The sequence below is a fragment of the Pezoporus flaviventris genome, unplaced genomic scaffold (assembly GCF_033815535.1).
Source record: "Pezoporus flaviventris isolate CSIRO_AGI_PZ_B2104156 unplaced genomic scaffold, CSIRO_AGI_Pfla_v1 ptg000140l, whole genome shotgun sequence".
NCBI classification, from domain to species: domain Eukaryota; kingdom Metazoa; phylum Chordata; class Aves; order Psittaciformes; family Psittacidae; genus Pezoporus; species Pezoporus flaviventris.
The window spans coordinates 37,295-54,209 of NW_026892688.1; the positions used below are offsets into that span (position 1 = coordinate 37,295).

Below are 16,915 nucleotides of genomic sequence, written 5' to 3' on the forward strand. Positions count from 1 at the left end.
CTACACATGAGCATAAGGACAGTAGGACACCTAAGAATAGGATTCACAGGAACAAAGTCTACTGATGCGTAAGACAGAACGTCCAGAGGGGCAGAGACTTCAGTCTAGCCAGGGAAGGAAATGAGGATTGGTGAGAGATTTAAATCTCATTCCATCCAAAATACAGGCACCTAGCATCTAAGTCATCTGGTGCACCTCCTGACACCAAAGTAGCAGAATCCAGACCCATCCCCTGATAAGCCAGCTATTTTATTTCAAAACATGATCTGTGCTTTAAAACATCATAAGGCATGACAGAGCTCACCTAATCACCTGGCCTCTTTACCTCCCACGTGCCTGAAATCATAGAATCATAGAATCAACTGGGTTGGAAGAGACCTTTAAGATCATCAAGTCCAATCGTTACTCCAGCACTGCCAAGTCCACTACTAAACCATGTCATTAAGAGCCTCGTCTATACGGCTTTTGAACACTTCCAGGGACAGTGATGCATATCTTGCTTCTCTCCACAGCTCAAGGAACTGGGTAGCTTTGTCATACAATTGTGCCAAGTGCTACTGTAAGCCCATAAGCATCCTTAACTCCAACTGCCTTCATTGGAAACGGAAGGCTATGGAGCCTCTTGGAAGACAGACTTGGCATGCTCAAGTGTGCAGTCCTCACCGTTTTTCTTACTTAGTGTCTGAATTTTTCTTACTCAGTCTCTTAATTCTTTGCTGCAAATTGGAACAGGCTAGTAGGCTTCCCTTAGTCTCTGAAAAGCCTACATTTGGCCTCTCTCACCCACACAGCTATTGTCCTGCTCCCTCTTCAGTGTCTTCAGTGGAGGGGGGAGGAAACAGGAAGAGCAAAAGCAAGAAAACTCATGGATCAAGACAAAGACAGCTTACTAGGTGAATGAACGAAGGGGGAAAAAAGGGCAATCACCCACCACCACCTGCAAGCAGACTGAAGCCCACCTGATCTCTCAGCAAGAGCCACTCTGGAAGAAAATCCCCTGCCCTTCTTCTTCCACTATCACAGTTTTACTGCTTGCTGACCATAATGTAAATGACATGGCATTTCCTTGTGGTCAGTTCAGGTCAGCTGTCTTGGCTATGCCCCTTCTCAAATTTTTGCTGACTGCTAGCCTACTCATTGGTGCAGAGAGATTGAGACATGAAGAAAGCTTTGAGGCTATGCAAGCACTCTTCAGCAACAGCCAAACCATCGGCATGTTACCAACACTGCTCTACCTACAAATCCAAAACACAACACCTGTATTCTGGCCAATGACTTTAATGAAGAAAGTTAAGTACAACCCAGCCAGACCCAGTACACTTCAGAAACAGGAATGAACAGGATCTTTTCTCCCACACAACTGAGAAATACATAGACTCCTTGTGTAAAAGGAAGAGATGGACAGATGTGTTTAGGAAGAAGGCAGCTACCAGCCTTGGCATTTGGTAACTTCAGACATAAAATGCCCAAATGCCAGTCAGTGCTTCTGACTCGAAACACTTAAAGTCCTTCTCCATATACAAACAAGAACCCAGGGACTTCAAACAAATCTATTAAAGCATTTTTGAAGAAACTCATGTGAGCTAAAGAAGCAAAGCTACAGAAGATACTAAGCCAAACTCCTTCTTCCTATGCTGACACCACTGTATGTCTTGTCTCAGTGTATTATTTCGCTGATGGACTGGACTTCACAAACAACCCAGTGACCTGGAGTATAAGGTAACTGACAGCACCTGGTGGAGTCATCTTTCATCTGTCATGGTCATTGATGTAGAAAGAAATGCCATCCATACTGCTCTTGACCTAGCTCTGCTAACTCCAATGTGGCAGCTAGAAGTGTAATACAGAAGAATTACAAAAGGATCTATCACAGGCATGTGTATCCATTTTCATCTTCTCTGTACTGGTTTGGTTTGGGCTTTTTCTTTTGTTCCTTCCCTTACCCCCCTGAAAACATGTAACAAAGATCAAAACATAAAAATAAGCTGTCCTTTAATCTGAGTTTTCTTATTATGTTTTTTTTTTTTAATTCCAGATAAAGGGATCAAATCAGAGAATAAGATTAATAAACACATTTAGAACTTGTAGAATTTGTCATATGATCACATGGCATCACAACTCTCCACTTTTACAGGAAGGTTCAGATACAAAGGCATTTTTAGTCATATGGTACTGGGCAAAAAGCTGGCAAGGGACACAGCCAGGACAGCTGACATGAACTAACCAAAGGGACACGCCGTACCATATAGCATATAAAGCTATAGCTTTGTTTGCTTATTTCCACATTACCTCAGTAATTTACTAAGAATTTGAAGAAATCTGTTACTGCCTGGATGCTCAATACAACTGCTTCTCATCACAAAAGCTCAATAAGATCAAAGCTAGATACACATGCCTTTGAAAACTCCTGGCAGACATTACAGTAAAAACAAAAAATAGCAGAATTATTATTACTCTGTTTTACCTTACAAATATCACTTCAAAATAGAGGGAAACTTGACAGAACTTCCTCATGCAAACATGTGTCATACAGAATCAACAGATAGCTCACCTCTTGCATAAAAAGAAAAAGAGAAGTTCCTCTCCATCCTATTTATACTACTTGCACAGCTATAATTTTTGTTACAGAAGTATATGATCAAATTAAAGTTAATTAATTTTGCACCATTTTATAATTTTCAGAAGCATAGAAATGAACACATTTTATGCAAGAGAAATTAAATAAAAAAATAATTGAAGAATAAAAATAATACAGTAGAAAACCAGCTGTCAAAATGAATATAAATTTGCAAATACACGGTATGAATAAACTGCAATTTCCTGCTTAGCTGCTAGTTAGCATTAGATATAGCGCTGTTGCTCACGGTAGATAAACTAAGCAGCAAAACTTGAAAATAGGTGATTTCATTACCATTTTTTTATAAGTAATTCTGTTTCTCTCCTCTAGCTGAAATCAGAAATTCAGCCTTAGAAGAGTAAGTTTTACAGGTCTTGCTGATAATCAGGAACAAAGCAGCTGCCACAGCAAAAGGAATGAAAAAAAAACAAACCAAAACCAAAAAACCCCCCCAAAAACCCACCAAACCAGACACCTACAGAATTTTATTATCAAAAGGCAAGTAAAAATAACGGTTTTCTCCCTACAATCATTACTCGTCTTTTCATAGCATTCATTGTCATTCTTTCTGGAATGGACCACACAATGAAAAATATAAAAGGCAGACAGTTTAGGGCACATTCAGCTTCCCCTTTATGTCCTCCTCTACTTCAACTGTGTTTGCCCACATTGAAAAACCTCTCCTTTTCCCCACAGCAAAGTGACATATCTCTTAACAGGCCCCACTAAATCTTCCTGAAACACAATAAAATAGGAGATCTGTGCAAAGGAAATAAAAGCTCATCCTGAGAAACCTTTAAACAGATAAGGAGGCACCCTCATGAGGTGCAGAGGCCTTGCAGCCATGGTAACTAGCTGGTAGGCTGAAAGAACAGCCCTGGAGTGTCTCCGAAGAACAACTTCACACAACAAATCAAGTCCTGAAAACCGAAAATAACTGGCATCACATTTGTTTGTGGTAAGTTACCTACAAATCCAGCTCTGCTGGTATGTCACACAGGGGCCCAAGGGTACAGTAATAAGGAACTCCTATTTTAACATTCACATATATGAAAAAGGTATTGTCTGCTGCAAAGTAGGAAAATGTGTCATATTTTTTTTCCCTAATACTCTTAATATTTGTATGACGATGCTAAAGATGCGGTCATTTTATATTGAATATAGCATTGTATTTTTAGCTTAACACCCATTTTTTAGTTTTTTTTTGTTTTCTGCAGTGGTTATTTATTGAGTCATGTACTCGAAAGTGGCTTAAGAATTACATTTTAGTGTTAAAGAAAAACGTCAGTTAGCAGTAAGAAAAGAAACAGAAGTGTTTACGATATGGATTGCTCCCAGAAATTGCTTCTTTACTAGCAGAGAGCTGCCAGCGACTATTTGGTTTTGGCATGTTTAAGTTTCTCTAAGTATTTTTTTCTGTAATTCCCACAGTAAAGGACTCTGGATCCATGTCAAAGTTGTGAGAAAGGTCACTACATTCAAACAACAGCTGTTTGCTCTCACTAATAAAAGAAAAAAAGACTCTAATGAAAAGTGATCATAAATAGGCACAGCATTCTCTTTACACAGGCAAACCACAGTGGGAACTCTGCCATCTTTAATACAAGATCAAATCTAACGCAGCTCTTTCACAGGCAGTATCATGGAGGAAATAAGCTGAGCTTAGGCAAATCCCACAGGATGTCCACGCGATTGTTCCGTACCCAAAAGACAGGAAGGAATCTTTTGTGAAGCAATTTCAGCACTATTACTGCAGAGTGACTAATAGTTTGTGGGATCACTCCAACAAAAAAAAAAGCCAAGAAAACATTCTTAAACATGAAGATGAGCGTGAGAATTTTGTTCTGTGGAGATGGAAGAGGAAATGTAAGAAGAAAATTCTAAGAAAACTACTGTACTATAAAAGATTGTATTACTTGGTGGGGGTGGTGGTGTTCTGCTTCTTTAGCAAATGTCTTCAGATATTCACTAGAAACAGGTGAAGACCTGTGCAAGTCACTGGAATTTTACTCTGGCCTCCACCTAATGTACTAGCAACATTCTTATTCTCAGGAGCCATCTCTACTCTCTCCAGGGAACTGCAAGGCAAGATCCATAGCAGAAAGCATCTGCTGATACTACTTTCAGGTTTGGTTGTCTGCCACCACTGGAATTAAACAAGACCTGGACTCTAATCCCAGGAGGCTCTGTTCCTGTTTGCCTGCTGTTTAATGCATATTCCATTAGAGCTCTGCTACTGAGCCCAGACCCTATATAGACACTGTCCACATCTTAAAGACTATCACCTTACTTGGAAAATACCATTAAAAATAATACTAATGAAAGAGTTCAGCATTAAATCTCAGGCATATTAATAAATCAAGTTTCTAAAATTAGTTGTTACATTAAATTTAAAAAAAATGTTGCTTTGTTTTTTCATGATTAGTTACTTTGTAATTAACCTTCTTGGCAGTGGCATTATAGAGCAAACAGATCCTTTTAATCAGTTAAGGTCTTCATTTATAGATTCTAGTTCTATCCTGAACTCTGTTATGCACTGATTACCTCAATTATTTTGTCAATAAGATATGCACAATCACATTCAAAATTCCATAAAACAGCCTTTAGAAACATTTGGTGAAGAAATCGTGCGATGATTTCCAAATCCATTATTCTAACTTGAAGTACAAACTTGCTTATCAAGAAGTACAAAACAAAACAGAGAAAATAATTTATCACATGAAACCACTTGATCTAGATCTACTGAAGTAAAAAATCTGACTCCAACAGCTATTTAAAATATACTACTGATTAAAAAAGTAATTATCATGATGGACTTAGTATTTGCACCATCTGGTTTTCTTACTTTGAATCCCTTTGAGATTTTGGAGGAGTTGCCATAATTTGCTGAAGTTTAATATGGAAGAGATCTGCAAAAAAAGTAATTTCTTTTTCCAACACCATATTACTCTTTTATGACCCAAAATAGTGCACAAATGGACAGGAGAAAATAGTTTTTCAAAATTATCCTAGAATGCAGTCATTATTTTACTATCTGATTGATCAACTGCAACTCCCAAATATTATGTTCTGCTCAGGAAGTTACTTTCATTAAAAGAGAATGAAAAATAGGAGCAAGATTTTCATCTCATAATCATCTCATTCATCTCATCATCATTTTTTCAGTTGCATGTGACTGCAGCAAAACTGCCCTATTATGGAAAACAATACAGGATTTGGCTTCACTAGATCAGAAGTCTAAGAAAGGTAATGTTCTGTCTTTAGAAAGTGCCTGTGCCTTATGCTTTAAAGACTGATGAAGGAAATACACACAAAAAGGAATAGAGACAATATTTTCCAGACTTCCTGGTTGCCAGCCTGTACCCTTCAGCAATAAGCACCTCTATTAGTACTTACATGTCAGGCTGGAATTATGAACTTTATTGATAATTAGTTAGTTACTAAACTACTTAGCACACAAAACATTATGTTTTAATAATTTGACGTGCATTAAATCAATGAACTCTTGATATCTATTTAAATTTACACTGAAAACTTGTTTTTTCAAAAGAAAAGATGATTTTATAATTGTACTTTTATAATTGTACTTTTCATGCCAGTTACCGTTTTTTAGGCAGTTTTCAGCCCTGTAGCAGTGTTTTATATAGTTGGATTATGAAGATAAGCAGTTGCAATATAATACATTAAAGTTTCAAATACAAGCTGCATTTCAACCCACTGAATGATATGAATATGCTACAGACCTTTGCTATCAATATCATCTACATGTTTTTTCTATACAGGAAAAACAGCATGGGCGCATAAGTGGTCTGAAACAGGTTAATGGAACCTTTTAGCTTATTAAACATAAAATTCCACCTTTTATATGCTTTCAAGTTGAGGACAGCTCTTCAGCAGGCCCTCCTAGTATGATGTCTTTGGCATGGTCTAACAAAAATCTTAAGTAGTTAAAAATCTGGGAGGTTTTCAAGATACAAAAAGCAACACAAGACCCACACTGAATTTCTTTACTGATTTTCTTATCTTCAAAGCCTAATTTAGAACAGCTCCTACTAGCTTCATATGAATAATTATTTATTGCAAAATAGACATACTCAAATCAAGAGTAAAGCCAGAACACTATGGAATTACCAAGACAAGAAACTGGAAATAAAAGAAGTGAATAGTTACATTTATGGAGGTTGAGGAGTTTGGAGGTGTTCTAAATATCAATACAGTACAGTGATTGCAAATTTCCATTTGTCTGCTCTAAACTTCGGTAGCCTTCAATGAAATTCATTGAGCTACATTTGATCTATTTGAACTATTTCACAATCTACTAAACAAAGGCTGCAGATGAAAGTAGTTTCCTTGTGAAGTAAGAGTCTATGAAAACTGCTTCTTGCAGTTCAGCTTTCCTTATTGTGCTTTCAGCAAATGGCATCTCCCTCCTGCAGCTTAAAAGGCACATAGCATAAGCCAGGCATTTACAGTCTTGTATATATATTTAGGCACTCTACAAGGAGATCTGATGCTCTGCACAGGTCTTCCTGTGTGTTTTAAGATGCACATTTTGTTGGTAGATTTCCTATTTTTGCTTTTCACAAAGTAAAAGCAATCTTCACACTATTTAGTTCACCCTTTTTTTTTGCAGCACCACAGACTGTCACTAGGTCATAACTGTTAACTCGGTCACAAAAGACATAAAATTGCAAGTGAAGAGTTTGCAAAAGCATCAAATATAAATGTCTCAAATCAAAACAAACACACAAAAATAGTTGAGATTCATAAAACAAGGAGTTCCTTCTAGGTAGTGTCTCTTCACAGGCTCACAGATCATCAGTTTACATTGAATTTGACATAATTATGAGCTTAATAGACAGAATACACTATCACAAAGATTCTTCTTAAAACTAATTAAGTTGCACACACTGTTTTAAATGGCAGCAGACTCAGTTGTCCATTAGTTTCAACCTGAAGTTAGCAGTTGTAACTTGCTTAAACTTTCCCAAATGTTACTGCTCAAAATGAACTGATTTGATAAGCAGGTTATGCAGCTTTAAATTTTAATTTATTTTTCACATTATTTTACTTATTTGTAGAAAATACAAATTTTTAGCTTAGGACCCATTTAATTTGAGAACCATTTTTAGTTATTAATTTCTCATACTAACATGGTATGCCATTTGACATATAAACCCAACAGAACTTGGAGAGATGTAATTTGACATTTAAAGAGACAATCCTCTTCCCCTAGATTTAACTGCTGTAATATAAACCTCATTATTACAGGCTGCTGTCTAAGAAATCTAAAGAATATTTTTCCAAGCATTTTACTGCTACTGAACCACTTCCGAACTTGACTCACAAAGATGTATTTACCTCATGCATCTCACTTTGTAAAGTCAAGATCTAGACCAAAGATAAATTTGACTTCCTGCTTTGTTCTTACTCAGATTAAAAAAAAAAAAAAAAAGTAAAGAACACAAGATTATATTTGGTTACTTCCTACATGAAAAAAAAAAGGGAAAGCAAGGTGATTAAACAAAAAGGCTAGAAGTGGGGGACCTAAGCTTTAGAGCACAGAATCAACAATCTGACAGATTTGTGCAGTCATTTCAGATGACACTGATAGGTATAATATGAAATGCAGTCTAAATCCCCAGCATCAATTCTGGTGGCAAAGTTTTTGCTGCCTTTCTTCCACAGACACCATGTAGGTGCTAACTCTTTTTTTGAAGACAAAGCCCCCTAAAGGACCTTGAAGTTGGTCACCTGAAAGACTGCACATTCTGAATTACCATTTACCTTTGATAATTTTGCCCAGATTTAGCAAATGGAAATAAGAACAGCTGTTTGTGAACTGGAAGTAATCTTATTCAGATTTATACACACACAAAGCCTACTACACCTGTAACCCATGTATTACAGACATTTTGATTACTTGAAAATTCAACACATTCAAGGCCCATAAATAGCTGAAGTTTAAATGTGCAACAGAACAACTATCCAGTAACTATGGAAATGGAGCAACACAGTAAAAAAAATAAAGAATTTTCAAAGGATTCCCAAATTCCAAAGGGAAGAAATTATTTTCTCCCTATGCCAGAAGTGTACACATGAAGAATACAGCAGTTAATCTATCTGAGACACGGCAGAAGCAGAAAAGTCTCATTCAAAGTCCTATACTCAGAAGTCCTAACATCCTGAAGAACAACATATTTCTAAACATTATTCTCCTACTCTTACACTAGATTTTGGTAGTATTTTAAACATCTCTTCTGATCTTACCTCTGCTGCTTTAACAGTATCAACTTTTTAGGCCAATACATAATCAGTAACTGGTATACAAGCCAATACCAATACTTTATGGCATCTCCAAAACCAAAAATCTCACAGAAAGCATAGTTCAAGGAACACAAGCTGAATTTATTTATTTTTTTTTTTTTTAACAACTTGCTGCATTAATGTTTTCAGTCATTCTGATCATGTTTTTGAACTGCCCAAGCATCTGGCCAAATTCAAAAGGAGAAAGATCGCTACAAAACCCTAGACATTTTAGGAAGGGCATCATTATTTTCAGATCTGCTAGGCTTCATTATTTACATGGCTGTAACCTTCCCCCTTATTTAAATTCTCCTTTTCATCTCCAAAATCTTGCCCCCAAAACCCCTATGTAGCACTTTGACTGTCCCCTGATTCAGTAACTCACAAATATCCTCTGAATTCAGACTATTTTTTCATTAATTTATCACTATAATGATCATAAATTTTTTTTTTATACATTAAACTGAAAGTGTTTGCATTACAGCAGGCTAAATGGGTGGAATACACTTATTACCAAACAAATTTATTGTACCATAAATGCAATCTATTACAACAATAACAAAAATATAAGCCTTTTAACATTTTACTTGAGATTTTTCCTGCCAGGTAGGAATTTTAGTTACAAGCTTCATTGTTCCACGGACAGACCAGTCTTTGCCAGACACTTACCCTCTGACAGCATGAATAAGTCTCAGTGATGGATAGGCAGTTCGCACTTTCAATTTATTCTTAAGGATTAATGCATTAACCCACTCCACGTGCTTCTCTCCACCTTTGACCATGAAAGCAGGAATCCAAAGGACACTCTCATTCAGCATGGATAGCCTATGCACAAATTTTTCTCTGTCACTCTCATTTCGAAAGCCTCCAAATGCTCTTTGTACAACTGATGGGTTCATGGTGATAAAATCAGATTTAGTTCCCACATCAGCAGCAAACTCCACCACAGGAGCTAGATTGCACCTGAAGAGGAAGAAATTAATGGAAAAATGAAAATAAATATGAAACATTAACTCAGAAAAAAGTGTGCATGAAAGCAAAGCTGAAAATGAACATGCAAGCCCATTTCAATTTAACATGAGAAAAAAATAGTAGTGATTTTATCCACCATTATATGAGCATTTTATCCGATTTAGATAATTATTCAATGCACTTTTTTTAAAGCACTCAATGTACATAATGCTGTGAGAAAAAAAAGAGAAAAGTTCTTTGTACATTTGAAAACCACGTCATCATGCTTTCAAATGCATCAACAGCTTGAGCAGCACTTATGTATAAGAGCATGTTTTCTAACACCTGATATCTTTCCTGAGGGTTTGTTTGTCATCATGTTACCAACAGTTCAAACTCTTAAAGGAAGCTGAGACAGCCACTTAAGGTCTAATTTATATAGGCTAGTCATTGCCCTTTTTTTTTGTTTTTACAATACAGTATTTAAATATGATTTTCAAATGAACTTTACTCCATGTTAAATGAATGTTCAGTGTTTTGGTGTCTAGTTTTGTCACTGCAGCTGATTGGATGTTTTGACATTTATTATTTTCATTTAATTTAGAAATTATTGTTTTGAAAATATTAATATTTCCAATTTTCCCTCAATGTCTCATCTTCAAATCTTGTTTAGTTTTGAAGTAGCTTTATACTCTTTTCTAAACTTGAGAAACAGAACTCATTAGGCCTTTGTTCAGCAGGTTTTTACTTCAGTTGTATAAATACATATATATGTATTCACACAGAGGCAGAATTCTACCTCAGCAGCACTGGATACAGGTGACAAAATGCAATTAAGAAATTAACTGTGATTTCAGTGACTGGTGTGATCCAAGTGAAACTAATCACCTCCAAAACATCCTCAGTGAAACAGCCTGTAGCTGGTATGCCCCAAATACGTACCTTGATAGCTACTTTCACAATTTAGCAAACTGTTCTGTTGAGGTGAAGGATTCTAAGAAGCAATGTCAGAAGCAGGTCCTTCAAAACATTTGCTGATTATTATATTCCTTATATAAGTAGTATTCTATTAATTCTAATGCCTGCTTACCTTGAATGTCATTACTGCCTAATCAACAGTATACTTAATATCAAATACTGCACAACTTCAGTAATAAGCAATTCAAATGTGCTCAGTAACAATGTTTTTTTCTATGAATAGTTATTTACTGTATCAGTCATATTTTTCAAATCTTACTATCTCAAAATAGATACCTGATTATAATATTAGAGGTAGGCAAGGCATTCTGATTTCCAAATGCTGAGCACCTCTAAACCTTTGCTTTTTTTAAAAATTCAGTTCTATAAATTTGAATTAGCAGCAGTGCTGAAGTTTGAAATAATGTAATAAATAAATCTGCGCTTTTGAAAAGCTCTGTTTCCAAAGAACTAGCTGCTGTTAGCAGTACACTAAGATTGTTATTTTAGTAGAACATGAATGAAAGACTAGCTCTACACAAGTTTTTGGCTCTTTAAAGAAAATAAACATTACTAAATGAGTTGTAGTTCACCAAGTTATAAAAATATTACCCTCATTAAGCTCCTTCTCATTTTCTTAGTGATTACTTCCTTCAAGGAAGGATTTTACTGCTCATTAAATGAGAATTGTATTTACTCCATAGTTATCCACAAAGTCAGAAAATATAAAACACCTGCTAAACCCCATTAATTAAAATCAGCACATTCTTCAGCAGGGATTAAATGCAGCAGTTACATCAGAAGTTTTTCCATGTGAGTTCAGGAGTTTATGTGCTAGTAATGAACTGCAACATCCTCAACTGCTAGTACCAAGTAATTTATATTTACAGATGAGTTCAAGAAAATGTTATAGAAAGGTATCATAAAATCACAGCATAGTTTCAGTTAGAAGGAACCTTCAAAAGGTCATCAACCCCCTGCAGTGCGCAAGGACACCTTCCACTACTAGAATAGATTGGTCAGGTCCAACCTCACCTTGAATGTTTCCAGGGATGGAGCATCTACCACCTCTCCAGGCAACATGTTTCAGTATTTTACCACTCACAGTAAAAAACGTTTTCCTTACATAATGCCTGAATCTCCCCTCTTTTAGTTTAAAACCATTACCGCTTGTCCTATCACAACAGGCCCTGCTAAAAAGTTTGTCCCCAGCTTTATTATGTATTTCAGGTCTAATAAAACTAGCTATTGTGTATTTGTATATAGTCTTGAGTACTATATGTAAATATGTAAATAGCTTTTGTTACCTCAGAGATTTTTACCTTAACCTCTAATGCATTCTTATGCTATGCCACAGTTTCATGCAGTTGTTGGAATTTTTATGTTTGATAGCAGACATCAATGATCTCCTGTCAATTCTCAGGACCCTTTCAAGAAAGCGTCGGAGATACACATAAACACATACTTATTTTCTTCTAAGTCAAACTAAGAAGACTATTAACGGAACAACTTTGTAATAAGCACTTCAGTACCCTTAACTTGTTATATTCCTTAATTCTAGCTTATCTGTAGTAACACACAGAACAAGGTATTGACAACTAATGATGAGGAGCTTGCACCACAAACTTTACTTTATGTGCCTAGGAATTTATACACAACAAATGAAACCCTTTTTTGGTTGTTTGTTTTTTTTTTGGAAGGGGGCAATAATATGCAAGGCACCTCAAATTAATGCTGCAGTCTGTGTTCTTCCCATGACATCAGCCCAGACCATATCCAAACCTCAGTGCAACCTACTATCAAGCAGCAATTATATGATTTAGGTAATGAGTAAGTTTACAGGGCCACCTAATTTACACAGTATTTGTGTATAATCATGATACTGAAAGGTAAATATATGTAAAAAACATTCACAGTAAAAATGCAGAGGTTCCCAAAACAAGCTTTCAGTGTGATAGCAGAAGATTTTCAACAAGAACACGCACTGTAATGCTATTATTAAGAAGAGATCTGAGATGAAAGTGAAACATCACTACCTGTCTGAAGCATCACATGGTTTTTGGGTATCTGAAGAATAACTTAGATCCTAAGATATACAGACTTAGTGATTGAAATTCTGCTTCTTCCACATCTCTCTGTTGCATATACGGATTACACCGGGATATATTAAGAAAAATTTGGGAGAAAATAACCAAACTGCCAGCGGCTAGAGTTGCATGCCATAAGAAAAGACTGAAGAATGGAGTATGTGCTACTATATCACACATCAAAGTAATCAGCTCTGGGTTTACTGTGACCCCTTTATGGCCCAAACACACATCCATAATATGCTTTTATATCCCAGGGCTTAACAAAGAAAATAATAATAAAATCATATCCACAGAAGTAAGCTCAAATGATATGTCAGTTATTCCACAGAGATTCTCAGTTGAACTAGCTTGGTTATTAATAAAACTAATAAATTCCATGCATATGCATGCAAATGTCCAATACATAATATTCATGGACCATATACCAGTATTTTCATGTTAATTTTAAATAAAACTCATGAAAATTTGTTTGAGTTAAAGTGATAACTATTTCCATTTTATTTGACATTGAGAACATGTTCTTCATACAGTAATAATACAAGAACTGGGCATAAATCTGTACACTTGTTAATCTTTTCACAATCTGTGCACATGAAGTTTATTGGTTGAAATAAATATTTAGAAACCACTCTAAAGCCCAAGCTGCACAAAATTGCTGCAGAAACATGCCTTGTTTCATTAATATCTCCTCCTTGTCCAAAGCCAAAAATATCCATCACACAATACTAATCACATACACTCTGAGAAACCAAAACATTAAAATTAGATTGTGGCTGGAGAACATAATATTAAACTTTTCTGAAACATAAGGCATTACTTAAAATAGTACTGATAACCCACACACCTTCTTGAATAGTCTGCAAGCGTTTATATTCAGGTTCATATCTAGATTCCTCTAAGAATCAAAATTGCAACCTTGAATTCAAAGATTCTTGACATTTTAAAACCAAATTGCATCCAGTTCTTCAAACAAAGGTGTGCAGCAGCAAAGCACCGTAGTACCTTTCACACACATCTACCCCTAAAAAGGTAGATTTACAAAAAAAACCCAGGCACAAACCTCCAATTTCCCCCTGCTGAATCTAACAATTAGTAAAAGGTATGGATTCTCACATGCTCTGTATACTTGTTTGGCTTCTGATAAAACTACAGGTTTTTTTTAAGCCTTCTAAACTTCTGTCCTTACATCTTCACCCACATCATCTACTTAAGAATCAACTTCCCTTTAAAGAAAAGGAAGGTGCACCAAAGTTGGAATTATAAATTCTTACAGAAGGTACCCATTACTGTGGTCTACCAGTGTTAAGTAGCACCAAGTGCTACCTAGTAACTGAGGTAAAGATTGACTTTGTAAGAAGACATCTCCGTATCATCTTTCACTCCACAGTGGGCTTCCTGGAGTAGTGGTCATGCAAGGACCCTTCCAGCAGCTGAAGAAGGGGTGAGGTGAAGCCAAAAAGGGAAAATGTAGCCACAAGAAGTCAGGCCTTCTCCAAGTTTCTCCAGAGATGGAAGCCACCCATGTCTAACTTGACAGGATACACCAAACAGCTACACTGGTGCTCCCCTTTTCTCAGGCACCTTAATGGCTGTGCAAGAACATGTGAAGACAATGGCTTTCTTCTGCTTTCATTTAATATTTCAATGTAGTGTAATAATTTGTAGGAATAGAGTTGCCACAGTTGAGAGCTGAAAAAGGTCTAATGAGCTAGCCATGATATACTGAAATGTTATTTTGAAGGAAAGAATCATGCTTTAAAATAAGTCTGTTACGGCAACTTTGCTTTCAAGGTATATGCAGGCTCCACTGACGCAATGCTTATGATCCAAGAAATGTGTATTAAATACTTGAACATAAAAGCTGAAACAAGTTACAGAAACAGAAGTTCCAGAACATAAATACATTAATATCTTAAATCTTTTAACACTGACAAATTTATGACTGTTTTCCGCTATCAGCTAAAGAAACAATAGAGAAGAAAGAAGCTACTATCACTCTTTGCTCATGTATTACTATTAGTAGAAGAATTTAAATTGTTCCCTTTAGATGAGCAATCATGGCTTCATGATATGGTTAGAAGATCTGACTTTTCTGCTTCCGAACAGATACCCTGTCTTCTGCTCATATCACAATTACTTTCCCGCAAAACCAAGGCATCAAAGAGGAAGTCAGATTACCTTCCCTTTTGCACAGGATAAACCAACAAATTTATTTATTAACAAGGGGAGAGAAAACAGTGGCACATGGATGCCTGAAGAACAATTGCACTGTTTTACTTGCAAAATTTGCTGGCAGAATTGTATGTTGGCTTGCAGGCATACTTACTGACTCTAGTTTAGGTGCCTATCTTTAAACATTTTTCATAATAGGTGTATTCTAATTATCCAGTGTCTCTACTTGATCAATGTTCTTTGAAAGACATTGTTCTATAGAAGGCACTGAATAGGCATGGATGTATAAAAGGTAGATAGTTACCAGAACTTTGGATTAGTTTCAAAGACATTGACAGATACAATCAAACAAATTACTTTAAGTACTGGGTAGTGACAATTTTCTTTACCCTTAATAAACCATATATTCTGTGTCTTTATCAGTCATTGCTAACATCTTCATACCACCTTTATAGGAGCATTAAAATTCAGGATTATTGAGTCTATTGTACTGTAATGCACATACTGCTGGATGCCTATTGTGCCCTCTTCACTTTCTCAGATGTTCTCTATCAGTTTTCTATTAAATTAATGGTATTGTTAGTGTTAGAACTAACATTAGAACTACTGCTTTAACAAACAACTCTCTCAAAAACACATTCTTTTGTTTCAGATCTCAAAAAGAACATACAGTACTATTAAAATCAACTGTATGACATATTTAACAAAAACAGCATGACATACTTGTCACAGCACATAGGCATAATGCACTCGGCACCAGGAGATTCTACAATAATGTTGCTCACCTAGCTGCATGCAGTACAGACAGCAACTGCTTTTCAGAACAGCCTCAGGTGGTGAGTAGAATAAGTGCATTTTACTTCTAGAGAAATCAGCTGAAAGCAAAGAAGGTAACAGAGTATCATGGTGTATTTTGATACCATAATCCTAATATCATACAGTTTAACCTATGAGATAATCTGTGAATTTCTAAAATGTTTTAACTTTGATTTGTAAATCCAAAAATTTCACTGTATTAAAATTCTCTATGGGCCACAGTGTCAAGAACTCTATTCCTTATCTGACCCAGTCTATTATCCACTGTATCATCAGCCTAGTTATACTGATCATTTTATTAGTTACACCCCATATAAGATGTTCCTCCAGTCTAAATAACTGAGCGGCAACAATAACTTCCTAATGTTTCTATTAAGCTTCACCATTCTTTTATTCATACACTAATCTTTAAGAACATCTTTACTCCACATGGCTTGAATTAGTTAAAATCCCCTATGGGGGGATTCATGGCTAGTTAAAATATAAGAAAAAGCATGGAGATGACTTCAAAGAAATTCAGCACATGACTTAAGTAAAAACATGTTGCTTGCCTTTTGAAAGAAAATTTTCGTCTGGAAAACCTAGTATCTAAATTTTTCTGTAGTCCTGTTAAATGAATCACATTTAATCTCTGAAAGAGTATAAACCATGTCATAGGCTAAATGTGGTTTAAAAATGTGGTATGTATTTGGGGATTTCTTCTGTAATAAGGATGCTAATTTTAAAGACTAGTGGTACAAGCAAAACAAGTAAGGAAAATGAAAGAGTGGTGTGTTACTGTTTCAGTTCCACTTGCTAGTACACTTTCCAAATGCAACTTTTATGAGTATATCCTGTTTTGATTTATGTAGTGAAAAACTATTATTTTTCTTTTCCATAGCCTTTTGATATTTTTTGCCACCATCCTCCCTCAACATGAGAAAAGGAAAAGCAAATTACTCGCAATGATAACTATTTCTATACTGTTTTCTGTCACTGCCCCTCTGTTTTCTGCTCTTTCACCCTT

The 16,915-nt window shown here is 35.8% G+C and overlaps 1 protein-coding gene across 2 annotated transcripts in view; it reads right to left on the reverse strand.

Moving 5' to 3' along the window:
* ST8SIA4 (ST8 alpha-N-acetyl-neuraminide alpha-2,8-sialyltransferase 4) overlaps nt 1–16,915 on the reverse strand; it is a 51,640-nt gene that overhangs the window by 19,526 nt on the left and 15,199 nt on the right. For both annotated transcript variants that reach the window (XM_061479040.1, XM_061479041.1), the window contains exon 4: nt 9,593–9,886. In XM_061479040.1, coding sequence (XP_061335024.1) covers nt 9,593–9,886 — 294 coding nt within the window. The remainder of the gene's footprint in view (nt 1–9,592; nt 9,887–16,915) is intronic.